General features: G+C 46.3%; 1 protein-coding gene across 1 annotated transcript; it reads left to right on the top strand.

Moving 5' to 3' along the window:
• The first annotated feature begins 4,173 nt into the window (after positions 1 to 4,173).
• PROZ (protein Z, vitamin K dependent plasma glycoprotein) lies at positions 4,174 to 14,863 on the top strand. Its single transcript, XM_070408564.1, has 8 exons — positions 4,174 to 4,235; positions 4,598 to 4,761; positions 6,828 to 6,852; positions 7,463 to 7,576; positions 8,534 to 8,665; positions 9,532 to 9,617; positions 13,135 to 13,252; positions 14,289 to 14,863. Exons 1-8 carry the CDS (start codon positions 4,175 to 4,177, stop codon positions 14,801 to 14,803), a joined length of 1,215 nt encoding a protein of 404 aa, XP_070264665.1. The 5' UTR covers position 4,174; the 3' UTR covers positions 14,804 to 14,863.
• Positions 14,864 to 15,790: the final 927 nt, after the last annotated feature.

Genomic DNA, 15,790 nt, shown 5'->3' with positions numbered 1-15,790 from the left:
TCTGTTTCTGATTGTCCTAAACTGCCCTCTGGGCAGGCCACACTCAGGGCCCTTGGGAATAAATGACCAAGGTTCTGGGAGCAGAGACAAGACGCAGCAAGGGTGGCCGCACCCTGAGGTCAGGGTGGGTTCTCCCCCCAGGTCCAGCATAGCCTCCCAGGCCTGTGGTTCACCTGGGACAGAGACAAGGGTGGGAGTGTGTCCCCCAGGGGCTTCCTGTGAAAGGCAGACTCCCTGGGAAGGGGAGGCCCAGAGAGCTGCTCATTGGCAGGGCATTTTAACATTGACTTAACCACTGGCTCTTCTTTCTGCCTTCATGCTAGAATCACCTGGGGTACTTATATTTTGTTTTTGTGTGTGTGTTTTTAATCCTCACCTGAGGATGTTTGTTTTTATTGATTTTTAGAGAGAGACAAAGGTGCACCTGGGGCCCTTTAAAAATGTGCCCACTCCTGGGCCCACCTTGCTGTAGTTGCCTGAGCAACTTACATGTCCACTAGGTACTAACTGCCCCAGACGAGGGGGCTCTGCAGTCCTTCCTGTAGGCCACAGCCCAGAGCACTTGAATCAGTCTTTGGGGTGGGCACGAGCCCAAAGTTTCTACAATTCCTCAGGTGACCCCGACGTGTGTGGTGTGTGGTGTGTGGTGTGTGGTGTGTGGTGTGTGGTGGTCGGGGCTGCGGGAGGGCTCCCCTATCTTCGACCGCATCATGTTTCAATGCCAAGTCCTTTCCCATCCAAGTCCTGACCCTCAACTTAGATGGTCATGAAAGTCAAACATCCTTTTAGAAAATGGAAAAGATCACCTCGGACCAGACCAGTGTGTTCCCAATGTCCCTCTGGAGTTTGCGTTTTGCGTAACTTTGCTAAGCAAACTTTCAAAGTCCCGCTACAAAAACTCCCCAAAATGTCAGCAGCTTTGTGTGTGTAAACAGGAGATACTGCAAGGTTAGAGTTCACTGTAAACAAGACACTTGCCAGCTTAGAAAAGTCAATGTGGACAAGTCCACCTTTTCCCAGAAACTGTCTGAGAGTGGGAAAAGCCAAGCGAGGGTGGCACTTCTCCTGACTCCTCCTCAGAGTGAGCCTCCCCCAGAGGGCTCCCCAGGCCCCTCCTGGAGACAAGGCCTCGATGGCAGGAGACCACCGCGAGGTCAGGGTGAGGGTTTTCCATGCAGCCAACTGGTCTCCGTCCCAAGGCTCACCCCAGACCTGGGTTCCTGTTTCTGGAGATGAAAGGTTGTTTGGGGTCCAGAGGGAACTCCAGGGGAAATTCACAAATAAAGCCTACCTTTGCTGTTACTACTTGATCTCTCACTGTTGGCCATTATTATTGGCAATAGAGTTCATGTATGTATCAGAGAGGAAGGGAAACTGAGGTACAGCAGAGAGGAGGGCAGGAGGAGCCCATGGGTCTGCTTATCTCCCCCATCCAGAAACGGAATTCAAGGCAGTGAGGTTCTAGAGGAAATAAGGGGGAGCGATGCCCTTGGCTGCCGTGGGGAGGGTCCTGGTGGAGGGCTCACGGATGGGGCGATTCCTGTTTGCCCTGGAACAACCTAACTCTATCTCTGAGCAACACTGTCCTCCTGGGAAAACGAACTCATGAAGCCACCTCATGTACGTGTTCACCCTACACAGGGGCCACGGCGTGTGTGGGAGGGATACTCCCCTACCTGCTACCACCAGAGCTTCCCGGGGAGGTTACCTAAGGAGCTGCTGGGTGTGGAAGGAGAGGCCCTGCAGCACAGAGATCAGCAGGAAGCCAAGGCTGAGGGACCAGAGACGGGGACAGAGTAAAGGTTTGATGTTTTTCTCCTGAGAGAGGGGAGAGGTTGTAGCACTATAACAAAACCACCTTCTCACCAGGCACTGCCACACCCCACACACGTGCTCAGTTCCTGAGGGTAGAAGAATGAAGGGGACAACCAGGGACTGCTCGCCCAGAAACAGAGAGGGGGTTCTGGACGGTGCTGTGAGGTTTGAAGGGACAGGGAGGCCCAGCTGAGCATGAGGAGGAAAGGAGAGAGTGTAAGCCAGCTGCATGGGGGGTGGGGGGCGGGGGGCCAAGCCAACGGCGCCAGTAGGTTCCCAAGAACACAGGTTCCTGCCCACGGGCAGGGCCTGCTGACTCCCTGGAGAGTCTGTGGGGCCTGAAGCCCTCCCTGCCCACAGGTGTGGGGCACCAGGGCTGAGGCCTTCCAGCAGGATGGCGGTGGGGTTTGCTCTCCATCCCCATTAGCATGGAGGGTCTCAATTTCCATATTACCAGGACCCTGCTCTACGACCACCACAGCAATCACTGATCAAGCAAGCCCTTGGGACACCAAGACCCTGGCGGACAAATTGCTGAGAAAGAAGATGCTTGGAAGTGACTGTTTTGTTGCAAGCAGGACAGGGTAGCTTTATAACAGCAAGATCTGCTGGGCACGTAGCCAGGTGTGCCTGACATCAGGTGGGCCCGACACAGCGCTGTGGGAAGGACACACACACGTCTCTCTGCAGGGCTCACCCCGAGTCACTGAGGGGTCAGTCGGGCACATCCAGCTGTCGAGGGCCTGGACACCCCAAAAATGTCAGCATGCAGGGAACTGCAGTAATTGAGACGGGAGGACAGGAACAGGCTGCGGAGAGAGAAGAACGGCCGCAGGAGCTCCTCAACAGATGCCCCTTAAGAGCAGGGTTCCCCTGTATGTGGGGGTGCAGGGAGAGGAGGGAAGGAGAGAGAGATAAGACAGAGATACAGAGACAGAGAGTTAGGGAAACAGACAGAGTGAGCATCCGCTGGGGGTCCATCCCTTGTGCTGATGCACTTGGTGAGCATGTGACCAGGAAATAGTAGAGGGTGGGGTGTGAGTGGGTTGTCCCCACGGGGTGTTGAATCACCCCATGGTGCGGGGTGATTCTCGGTTCAAAGACACACTTGCTTCTTACCAAATGTCCCCGGGGTCCACTCTTCCACGTGGCACTTGCGCCCCGGGAGACCTGGCTCCGCTGGTCTCCTGCTGTGGTGGACTCTAGCCCTTCACAGAAACGCTGCTGACCCTGCCCCCCTTCCCCCCCCCCCCCCCCCCCCCCACAGCTGCCAGCTCAATGCGCTCAGGTGCTCTGCTGCCCTCCTGTGGGCGCCCTCCCACTCTGACCTCCTTGCTGGGTGCCAGGCAGCAGCGTCCCTACCTCCAGCCCTTGAGTGTCTTTCTCAGTCACACACACCCTCGTGCCCCGCCCTGTAAGGCTCATGAGGCTCCCTGTGTTCAGATTCCTCTCCCAAAGGGAGCCTCTGTGGCTGGCTCGTCTAAAATAGCCCCCCTATGGCTCTGTACCCGCTGAACTCCCCTTCAGGTAGAGAAATGTGACCTTATTTCTCCCTCCCTCTCTCCCCCTCCCCCCACTCTAGAACGTGGGCTCCAGGCCCAGACCCAGGACACCTGGCTGTGCACGTGTGCAAGGATGGCCCGGCTTTCCCCAGGGCTATCACCCCATCTCCTGGGACAGAGCCTCCTGACTTCACCCCCAAGGAGTCTATCCAGCTGACATCTAAACTCCTCACCAAGGCCCTCTTTGCTTTGGCTTTTCCTTTCTCTGCCTTCCCCCCCGCTCCCCCCCCCTTTGCCTTAAACTGAAAAGTATAAAACTGAAGCATGCATTTAAAACATTGAATGCTCTCACTCATTTATGGATAATTAAGACCATTATAAACTGATGAACAAAAATAGATACAGAGGCAGAGCAACATCGAACAGACTGTCAAACTACAGCGGGAAGGCCGGGGAGGGTTGGGGGGCGGGGGGGGGGGGGGGGGAGTAAGAGATCAACCGAAGGACTTGTATGCATGCGTATAAGCATAACCAATGGACACAAGACACTGGGGGTATGGGAGGCCGGGGGAAGGTCAAGGGGAGAAAAAAAAGGAGACATATATAATACTCTTTGTAATACTTTAAGCAATAAAACAATTTAAAAAAATAAAACATTGAATGAATCCAATAAAATTCCAGGCAAAATGTCCTCTTAGCGGAAGACACTTCTTTTCCCGTTTTCTGCCCCTGTCCCCTGCTTGGCTCCACGTTTTAGGGCTGGTGGTCATTTAAGCAAGCAGCCTCCCTGTGTTGTGAGAGGCCTGGGCGGACTTTGGCCCCTGTGTTTGCAGACCTGTCCCTGGGCCGCCGTCAGAATGGCGGGCTGCGTCCGGCTGTTCCTGCTCCTTCTGGGCCTCCACGGCACCGAGCCCTCAGGTGGGTGCCGCCCTCCTAACTGTGTCCTCGAGGACCGTGTGGGTTTGGTCCGGGGGCTTTTTCTAGGACAGAGGAGCCCCTGGGTGGCCAGCGGGTCTTCACTCAGCTCCCAAAAGAGCTTCCTGATCTCTTTATAATTCATGACAAATATGTTGGAAATGATGGGATCCCTTGGGGTCCTCCCAGAAGAGATGGCCTGAAAGAATCGAGAGGTTGGACCTGGTCTGATGGGGACAGGAGAGGAGGCAGCCAGGCCTCGGTAGTGGGAGCGCCATGTACTCTAACTCCCAGGAGCGGGCATGGCAGTCCCTGGGGAAGTCCATCACTGCTGACGGCATCTCCATTCTTATCTTGCTCCGTAGTATTTCTTTCTGCCTCCAAAGCAAGTGACGTTCTGGTAAGATGGAAGCGTGCTGGCTCCTATCTTTTGGAAGAGATCTTTGAGGGAAATTTGGAAAAAGAATGTTATGAAGAAATTTGTGTCCGTGAAGAAGCAAGAGAAGTATTTGAAGTTGATGAGACCACTGTATGTACCCTCACCATGAACTCACACACTTTCTGATTATTCCAATTTCTGCTGCCCGAGAGGGCATAATTTCTCAAAAAGACGAAGCTAAATTAATGACCTGTTTACTTACCTGTGAGGCTGACTTAATCCTAATTTTACTGATGAGGAAACAGAGACAGAGAAGTGAAATAATTTTCCCATCTAGTACGTAGGATACTAACTCAGTTCCACACCCCTAAACACCTTCTTCTGATTAAGCACATTACCACATTGATTAGCTTACTCATCACAAACATCAGTCAGCTTGTCATGACGCTGACAGAATTTGACATTTTTAATAGAGACCTAATTGCTTCAATATATCAACAGATTTTTAAGGAACAAAAAGCCTCTCTAGAGTGTCTACATAGTAAAAATATCTCTCATAATCTATAATTTGGATTAAAACTGACTATACGTATACTCTAAATGACAGAGGCAAACAATTCTTGCTTATTCATAAGTTTATCAGAAGATAGAGAAGCCAGTCAAATCTGACAGGTCTAATACGTAAAATATTTAATAAAGATCTCCTAGTTTTACATATAACAGTAGCAATATTTGAAGTTATTCTGAATAAAATATTGACCTGTTTCCCTAGTATATTTTTAAGATCATTGTTTCTTGCATGCTTAGCTATGTCCTCTTAATTTGATATCATTCATGTTGTTACAAGTCCAAGTATGACTGGAAGGTGACAACCACTTGTTTACACTCTAGGCTTTAGTTCCTAGGAATTATTCTAATTTTAGATACTCTAATTTTATATATGAGAGAACTCTTCTGAAATAGACCATCTTTTATAAAACTAGAAGAAATTAAAACTTCCTGGTTAAAGGAAAATTGTGGGGTTTTCTTATTTTTCAATTACAGTTGACATTCAATATTACTTTATATTATTTTCAGATGAACAGCCTAATGGTTAGACACTTATATAATTTAGGAAGTATTCCTCCAATAAATCTAGTACCCATCTAACACCCTACATAATTATTGCAATGTTATTAATATTATTGACTATATTCCCTATGCTGTACTTTACATCCTCATAACTACTCTGAAACTACCAATTTGTACAACCTTTTTAAGAAATTCTCATTCAAGGATATGTTTTTATTGATTTGAGAGAGAGAGGAAGGGATTGAGAGAGAGAGAGAGACGTGAGAGAGAATATTGATTGGTTGCCTCCTGTACATACCTCAACTGGGGATCGAACCCTCAACCTTTTGATGTATAGGATGACACTCCAACCAACTGAGCCACTCAGCCAGTGTTATCCATTTGTACTTCTTAATCATTTCACCTTTTTCTCCCATCCCTCTAACCCCATTCCCACCTGGCAACTGTCAGCCTGTTCTCTGCATCTATGAGTCTGTTTCTGTTTTCTTTGTTCATTTATCTTGTTCTTTAGATTCTACATATAAGTGAAACCATATGGTATTTGTCTTTCTCTGTCTGGCCTATCACTTAGCATACTACCCTCTAGGTCCATCCGGAAAATTGTCCTCTTAATTTGACATCATTCAGGTTGTTACAAGTCCAAGTATGATTGGGAGATGGCAACCACTTGTTTACGTTCTAGGCTTTAATTCCGAGTAATTATCCTAATTTTAGATACCCCCCACCCAAACTAACCTTACACATACACATACCCACTTTTGATTGTTGTTTCATTGGCTTATAAAAAAGTGGTGTTAGTGCTTTGTATCCACATCATGCACTCTGTAGAATAGGACATGAGTGAAAACTGTGCCCCTGGAGGAGGGGAAGGTGACCTTGGGAGGCCATGGTCATGGTGTTTGTGCCACGTCACAGGCTATTATTTCTCCTTCCTTAAATAGGTTACAGAAAATACACGTGAAATAGGAAATGTTCCATGTATATTAAATAGAATATTACATAGACAATTTTTGCATTCTCTGTTTCAACCAGTATTTTTCTATTAAGTGGATAAAATCAACACTTGTTATCTTTAAGTCAATTGATGGGAGAAAATATTGTAAAAAATCATCTATTTGCAACCCTTTTATATTTTAATTTTACAGGATGAATTTTGGCAACGTTATATGGGTAAGTGGCCTCAACTCTTGCAGGGATTATTTCCTCTTCTTTTTCCTTAAGATGAGGTAAGGCTTTCCACGTTTCACACGTAAGCACCTGGACACTCCCTGAGGACAAGGACGAGGAGAAGGGTAGGAAAGTTCCCAAAGTCCTGGGGAGTCAGGGAGAGGCTCCCTTGGGGGCTCGGGTGGCAGAGGCCAGAGGGTCCCCATCCTGAGCCGCTCCTCTCATTCCTGGGGCCTCACAGGCTCCCTGGGGCCTCTTGCTGAAGGGTCAGATCCTGGTTAATTTGAGGAAAGTGACAGCTCATCCTAGGCTTGGGGGGATGCTGGGTGTCCCTTTAGCAGGAGCCCCCAGAAGACCACAGTGACTGAGGGCCACAGGGATGGGCGAGGGGAATTAGAAGAGCTGGGGCAGCCAGCCACAGTCACCGGTCACCATGGTCGCTCAGCAAAGAAAGAAGGAGGTGAAGGAGGGGGACTTAGACAAACCTCATGGGCACACGTGGCTGGTGGGACCCCAGGGGACACATGAGGAGCACCTGGCAGCCTAATCCAGGGGACATCAGGAGGAACTAGGTGATTCCACCTGCACAAGGTTCTCACATCCCTCTTGGCAGGTGGCTCCCCATGTGTCTCCCAGCCCTGCCTCAACAACGGGTCCTGCCAGGACAACATCCGCAGCTACACCTGCACTTGCTCCTCAGGCTACGAGGGCAAGGACTGCGCCTTCGGTGAGTCCCCAGCCACCCTGACCCACCCCAACCGTACAGAGATGGGCTCCCAGGAGTGAGCCAAGGGTGCCCGTGGGAACCTAGTTCCAACCCAGTTCTCCACGGGAAACCATTCTGTGTATGGCCCTCCTGCCTTCCAAACACGCCTCCCTACAGTTTCCACGGCTTAGAGTCCCCTCCCTGTCCTCCCAAACCCAGCCCCGCCTAACCCATTTACAATCTACTCTCCAGAATTCCTGGAACCCGACCCACCCCAAGCAGGGTGATGGGATCTGAGGGTCCCTCTGTAAGGGGGAATCACACACAGGCTGGCTCAGAGGTAGGCATGGGTGTGAGATTTATAGCTTCATGAACTAATATTCTTTGCGGGAGTGGGAAGAAATTAATTTCCTATCAATAATTATCCGATATGGAAATAAATTCACTTAATCCTTTCAATGCCTCTGGTCAATACAGAGTCAGTTTTCTGGGGAAAAATATGATTCCCAGCCCAGATCTCTCCACTGAAGTCCATCTCTCTCCTCTAACTGCCACCTTGAGAGCCCCATGTAATGTTTCGCAGACATCCCAAACCTAACACATGCCAAAGCAAGGTTTTGATCCTCATCCCAGCTGCTCAGCCATCCACATGGGGTCCCACTGGAACCCTCCCATCCCACATCCCCACCTGTAGAGGGAAGTAAAGTTGTGAAAATGGGCAGAGGCCTTGCAATATGTACACATATATCCATGACCAAGTTACATTTTCTGAGGACAAATACAAGGGCTGTCACTCACTGAACCTTTGCTTTCTCCATGCACATTCCTGAAGACAGAAGTGTGGGAAGTGTTTCTATGGGGAACCAAAAATCTGAAAAGAATGAGAACATTTGGACTGAAAAGCCAGAGCCCCAAGGCACAAGGAAATTTAAAAAACAACTATTTCCATGATAGCACTTCTGGTTTTTTCCTTTTCAGCTAAAAATGAATGTCACCCTTTGAGGACTGATGGGTGTCAACACTTTTGCCACCCGGGCCAGGACTCCTACATTTGCAGCTGTGCACAGGGGTATAAGCTGGGCCAAGACTACAAATCGTGCATCCCACATGGTGAGTTCTCAATCCAGTGAGAAAAGCTGGTCTCTCCCTTTCCTGCTCTGTCGGCTCCCATACACACCCCCACTCCTCCTACAATAACGTTTGAAAAGCCACCTCTTGTCTATGAGATGAGGAGTCACTCTGACGCGGCCACGCTGAAGCTTGCCTGGGTCCTAGCAGTATCTTAGCTAACCTACAAACACTGAGAGCACGTGATTTAACTTCACCTGTGGCTCCATGCTAATGATATGCTAAGGCCACTCAACCACTCGCTATAACGTGCACTGGTCAGACACTCCAACCGGTAGGTTAGCTTGCTGCTGGGGTCCTATCGGGACTGAGCAAGACAGGCCAGACACATCCTGCAGCCATCCCAAGGTGCCTCCCCCGCTGGCCAACCTCCCGCATCCCTCTGCAGCCCCAACTGTGGGTGGGTGGGAGTAATCAACCAAAGACCATCCTGTATAATAAAAGGCTAATATGCAAATTGGCCAAATGGCAGAACAACTGGTCGCTATGACACGCACTGACCACCAGGGGGCAGATGATCAACGCAGGAGCTGCCCACTGGTGGTCAGTGCACTCCCACAGGGGGAGCACTGCTCAGCCAGAAGCCCGGCTCACAGTTGGCAAGTGCAGTTGCAGTGGCAGAAGCCTCTCCCACCTCCGCAGCAGCGCTAAGGATGTCTGACTGACAGCTTAGGTCCACTCCTGAGGGACCCCCCCAGAGTGCATGTATTTCGTGCACTGGGCCTCTAGTCTCAAAATGATGGGCATGAAGAAGCCAGATTCAAGTAGTTAGCACCATTTGAGTAGATAAAACCCAATGTTTGACTTGGAAGGCACTGACCTTTCTTATGTTGTCACCACAAATGAAGACAAGTGTGCGTGTGGAATCCTGAATTCTGAGTGCATCAGGGCAACACAGAGAAGCAGGCGGAATCTTCAGATTTTCCCATGGCAGGTAACAGAAACATTTTATAAACATGTTTTCACTTTTAGTTACAGGTTTCATCCTCCTTGTCATTTCCACGGTCTTTGCCAACCAAATAGAAACATAATGACTAAGTGAAAGAGGCATTTTTGATTTAAGTGAACCATTAACTAATCTCAAAGTCCTACTTCAGAGCACTTTCTAATGCCGAATTCACAACTTTAGCGGTCTTCATTCTTTCACCAAATAAAAACATAGTTTTATTTATAGCCACCCTAGGCCCAACGTCATTTCTCTCAGACCATAGGTATCCTGGAGTCGCACTTGGGTGGGTAAGGTGACATGGGCCTGGCGAGTGACCACAGGAAAGGCAGGTGGCCAGAGTTAAGGACACAGGCTCTCCACTCCCCAGCCTCCTAGCTGGAACTCCAGCTCCACTATTGTGTGGAGGAAATTTCTCTTCTTTGGCATTCATTTTTGTTATTTTCTGATTTCCCCCTTTGACTAGTTTGGAAGTTAAATATTCTATTTATTCTATTCTACGCGCCTCGGTGTGTGTGTGTAGAACACTTTAACTAGAGGCCCGATGCATGAAATTCATGCAAGAGTAGGCCTTCCTTCCCCCGGCTGCTGGCACCGGCTTCCCTCTGGCACTCGGGACCTGGGCTTTTCTTGCAGCCCTAGCTTTGTCCGGAAGGTCGTCTGGAAGGACGTCTGGTCTAATTTGCATATTATGCTTTTATTATTATAGATGGCCACTCTTGACATTTAAAGATTCATTTATAATGTGCCAATATATAAAGTTAGTATTTTCATCCCCCTGCCAAGTTATTTCAAGCACCTCACAACAGCCATCTGCTATATTAACCAGCATTTCATTCTCTTCTTGCTTTTTTAGTAATTCCATAAAATAAGTATTACTTTTATTATTATGGCTTATACCACCAATGTAGATTTTAATTTACATATATTTGCCATTTTTCTTGCCTCTAATGCAGATCATCTCTTTTATTTGTACACCTGTTTTGTTTAATGTGCACCTTTTTTACTTGTGGGTTTTTGTTGTTGTTAATCCTCACCAGAGGATATTTTTTCCATTGATTTTCAGAGAAAGTGGAAGGGAGGAAGGAGAGAGGGAGAGAGAGAAACATCAGCGTGAGAAAGGAACATCAATGTGAGAGAGACACATCGATTGGTTGCCTCCTGCAGGCACCCCAGCCAGGATCTGGCCTGCAACCCAGGTAGATGTCCTTGATTAGGAATTGAACCTGAGACTCTTCAGTCCATGGGCCAACACTCTAACCACTGAGTTACACCAGCCAGGCCCTGAAGTACACCCTTTAGAATAGCCCTGTCAGTAGAAATATAATGTAAGCTGCATATGTAACTGAAATTTCCTAGTCACACTAATGAAAGTAAAGCAGATCAAATGAATTTGGATAATGAATTTTATTTACCAGTACTCCAATATGTCTAAATACTATTATTTCAACATGTAACAGATATAAAAAAATTGAGATATTTACATCTTTTCTTCATTACTAATCTTTGACATCTGGGGTGTGTTTTACACTTGGAGAACATTCGATTTGAACCAGTCACCTGTCAAATGTTCAGTAACCACATGTGACTGCAACGTTGGACAGCCTAGCGTTCGCAGTTTCTTTACAGGGTCTGTGAGTAATGCGCCTCGGTGTGTGTGCGTAGAACACTTTAGCTGAGCCAGCAGAATCACTGGCTGCTAGGAGGGGCCCTACACAGACAACTGAAGAGAGCTCAGTGACCACTGCAATGACCCGGATTTGAAAGGAGACTGAGTGAAGGGAGATAAAATGATGGAAAGGGACAAAACCAGAATGGTCCAGTTACCAGCTGGTGAACTTGATCTTCTGTTGCCTTTTCTCCTTGTTCTTTTTTAAAAAATTAAATTTATTGAGGTGACATTGGTTAATAGGATCATATTCCTTAAGCTTTCTAAGATCCCCTTATTCATACTTGCACTCTTATCATCTTCATCAATGCACTAAGGCAGACCTCAGAACTTGGGGAGTGGGGACTGGTGGATGGATGACTGTGTGCAATCAACCTTCATGATGACAGTGGTGGTCTAGTTCTGCCAAGCGCACCGCCTTCAGTCTCCCAGCCCACTCAAGGGGACCTTAGTGGCCATTTTCATCTATAGAAGTAGGGTTAGTACCAACAAGACCAGGAGCTATTACCTCTGAGGTAAGCATTCTCTACATACAAATCAAACACATTTGCAGACACACTTATATAGGCAAGCTAAATACTATTAGACTTTTACTCTGGTATAATAAATAGTTCTGAAATTATTTAACTGAATTAACTGGCCTAGGATATAGAGTTGAAAATTATCATTACAACTTGTTTCTGCCATTCTAGGTAAGAAATTGACACTATGTTCCACTGCATTTTACTACAAGTCTAGCACACTGATGCTGAAAATGCCATCTTCCCTCAATCTTGGTGTTACCCACCTATAAAATATAGTAATACAAGAATTGTAGTGAGGGTTAAAGAAAATGCACCTGACTTATGTAGGTAGTTAATATATGGTAACTATTATTAATAAACTTAAGATTTCCAGAAATGAGGCTACATTAAATTCGAAAAACATTTATACTTTGCTTAGCATTTTTCATTTTATTAAGCTACTAAAAATTATAAGCAACATTTCTTGAGCCAGCACCTATGCTATGAGGGTACATTTTTTTTCTTTTGTTTAATCCACAAAATAACCTCACATTTCATCTCATAAAAGTGTTTGTTCTGAAATCTCCCTGGTCTGGTATTGACACTATTGATTAGTGTTAGCATGTAATCCCCGCCCCCCCCCCCCTCGATCTTTTAAATTATATTTACAGTATGTTTTATAGGCAGTATATAGTTGGCTTTTAATTTTACACAATCTGACAAACCCCTGCCTTTTTAATGGGATATTTAGACTATTTTCTACTTATATAGGTAGGCTTAAATTCATAATTTTGCTATTTGTTTTGTATTTTTCCCATCTGTTCTTTCCTCTTTTCTTTTTTCTGCCTTCTATTGAATTACTTGATGTTTTTGTTGTTTTACCTTCTTTGTTGGATAATTTACTAGAATTGTTTTTGCTTAGTGGCTGCTTTAGGCTACACTATACATCTTTGCTTTGTCCATCCACTGTACCTTCAGCTGACACTCCCTCAATGGCTATCTTTGGAGCTCATATTTTTTTTCTTTTCAAATATATTTTTATTGATTTCAGAGAGGAAGGGAGAAAGAGTTAGACACATCAATGATGAAGAGAATCATTGTCTGCCTCTTGCATGCCCTTGACTGGGGATTGAGCCCACCACCAGGGCATGTGCCCTTGACTGGAATCGAACCCGGGACCCTTGAGTCCACAGGCCAATGAGCCAAACTGGCTAGGGCTGGAACCCATATTCTTAACCATCAGACTATACTGCCCCTAATCCTGCTAATTTTCACCACTAGCTATTGTCTGTCTTGTTTTTTTTGTCTTTTTTTTTTTTTTTTTTTTTTTAAGGTAAAACTAATAGATTCCGAAGGAAAAGACTTCTGTGGTGGTGTTATAATAGAGGAAAACTTTGTGCTGACAACAGCAAAATGTTCACTGTTACACAGAAATATCAGTGTGAAAACCAGTAAGTATTTTAGCACTCATTTTTATAAGACCATGTTGGAAATAAATAGTATCTTATGTAGAATGAAAATTTAAAAACTAGAGTTTTGTTTTTAATGCAATATAGAACTGAATTTAGCTTCACTACTACTGAGCTACTTATAAAGTGAGAAAGCATATGTAAAATACCTGGTGGAATGTCTAGGCATAGCAAGCAGACAAATGCTACTATTCAGTCTGAGGAAGTCACGGCTGATAAAAATATAATTTGATACTGAAATGGAGAGGCTGTGTTGTTGGCAGATAATTGACTGAAAGTCAGAAGATCTGGGTTCAGACTCCCCTGTCACCCAAGGCCACGGCTGTGACGTGGAGCTCACCACCTAACTTGTCTGTGCCTCAGTCCTCATCAGTGAAAACTGGGCAGTAACTTCTGTCCTGTAGGGAGGTCGCAAAGGTTCAGTGATAATCTGGGAAAGTGCTCTATTATGATTCTGAAGAACCTTATTATATTTCACTCCTCGTCCTTGAATATTTTTCAGTCAACGAAATGTCAACCTGAAAAACTACTTCTGACCGGCCCAGTTTTGATTAGCTTGAAGAAGTTCCCCTAGTTTATTTTACCACTTCACCAAAATAACTCATTTTGATTTTTTTTAATCTTCCATTTATTTTATTTTATTTTATTTTATTCTATTGACTTTTTACAGAGAGGAAGGGAGAGGGATAGAGAGTTAGAAACATCCATGAGAAACATCGATCAGCTGCCTCCTGCACGCCCCCTACTGGGGATGTGCCTGCAACCAAGCGCTCCATCCATCCACTGAGCCAAACCGGTTAGGGCTCATTTTGATTTTTTAAAGGAGAAGTATGAGGAATTAGTTGGAATACTTCGTTCCATAGATGAAGAAAGGAGATCAGGACAATTAGCCATGGCATGTTTTATCGTGCCCAGCCTCTGCCTTGTCACAGGGTTCGCTGAGAAATTAGTTTCATATTATTGTAACCTGAAAACCAAGCTTTAGGTTACAAAAGCCAGTGATTGTCCATTATTTCAGATTTTCCTAGAACGAGCAAGGACCCACTGACGATCGAGGTGAAGCGCATCCATGTGCACATGATGTACGAGGAGGAGACGGGGGACAATGACATTTCGCTCTTGGAGCTGGAGCTGCCCATCCAGTGCCCAGACATGGGGCTCCCCGTCTGTATGCCCGAGCAGGACTTTGCGGAGCGCATCCTCATCCCGGGGACACAGGGCCTCCTCATTGGCTGGACATCCAACGGCTCTGAGCTGGGCAATGTGTCGATGCAGCTGCCCGTCATGCACATGGACAGTGAGGAGTGTGGCAGAGCCCTGAATGTGACAGTCACGACGAGGACGTACTGCGAGAGGGGAGCGGCAGCTGGAGGGGTGCAGTGGGCGGAAGGGAGCATGGTCGCCAGAAAACACAAAGGTACCTGGTTCCTGACAGGGATTCTGTGCTCGGTGCCCACAGCAGAGTATGGACAGGAGTTTCTTCTCACCAAGGTTTCAAGATACTCACTCTGGTTTAGACAAATCATGAAGTGACTAAACCCAGCTAAGCCTCAAGAATAAAAGATGTGGTGGGATTACACACCTTAACTGCAAGCATGGAGTTAAATTAAAATATCACAGCAAAACAGCTGTGACTGCCTCAGGACAACCAACTCGGTCTACAAACCATTAGTAACTGCTTATGACAGCGATTTTCAACCGGTATGCTGCAACAATTTTTAAAACATGCAACACCTGACTATTTTGGTCAGGGGCAAGGACCTCTTTTCCCTTAGACCAGTGGTTCTCAACCTTGGCTGCACATTAGAATCACCTGGGAATCTTTTAAAAATCCTGATTTCTGGGCCTCATCCTCCAGAAATTCTGTTTGTTACTAATGTTGTGGCCCCACCCCATAACAAAGAAACAGAATTTTCAGATGATGAGGCCCAGAAATCAGGATTTTTAAAAAGATTCCCAGGTGATTCTAATGTGCAGCCAAGGTTGAGAACCACTGCCTTAGACTACCAAATAAAAAAAGGTCAACAGTCAACATAACAATAGCAGTCCATTGTGAATGAATCAATTATTTTTGTCAGATTGGCAAAATATATATATTTTTTGGTGTACTGCAGAATTTTAGTAATTAGTTTGTGTATGCCATGAGATGAAAAAGGATGAAAATCGCTGGCTTATGAGTTCATTACTGAGTACTGTGAAAAGTTTTTTGCTTGGGACTTTTTATCTAAACAGAGATTTTAAGAGAATGGGAGATAAGAGGGACCTCATAGTTGTGCCAGGTTTACCAATTGCCCGTGTGAATGAAAGGGTTGCTGTGTTGGAAGAGCCACTAGAAGAGAGTCACCACAGGAGAAAATATCACAGAGGAATAGGTTATAGTTTTAGAGAAAGAATCAGGAAACATGAGAGGTTAAAAGAAGATGGACAACATGGGGCCTTCAAACAGGGCCTTGTGCTCAGAAAGGCACTTCCTGTGGAGGGAAACCTCCCAGACAGGTTCCAGGGGGCTGCTGGATGAGG

Source organism: Myotis yumanensis, unplaced genomic scaffold (genome assembly GCF_028538775.1).
Source record: "Myotis yumanensis isolate MYYU_CA2020_CCGP unplaced genomic scaffold, mMyoYum1.0.hap1 SCAF_3, whole genome shotgun sequence".
Taxonomy (NCBI): domain Eukaryota; kingdom Metazoa; phylum Chordata; class Mammalia; order Chiroptera; family Vespertilionidae; genus Myotis; species Myotis yumanensis.
This window is presented reverse-complemented; position numbering and strand designations above follow the sequence as displayed.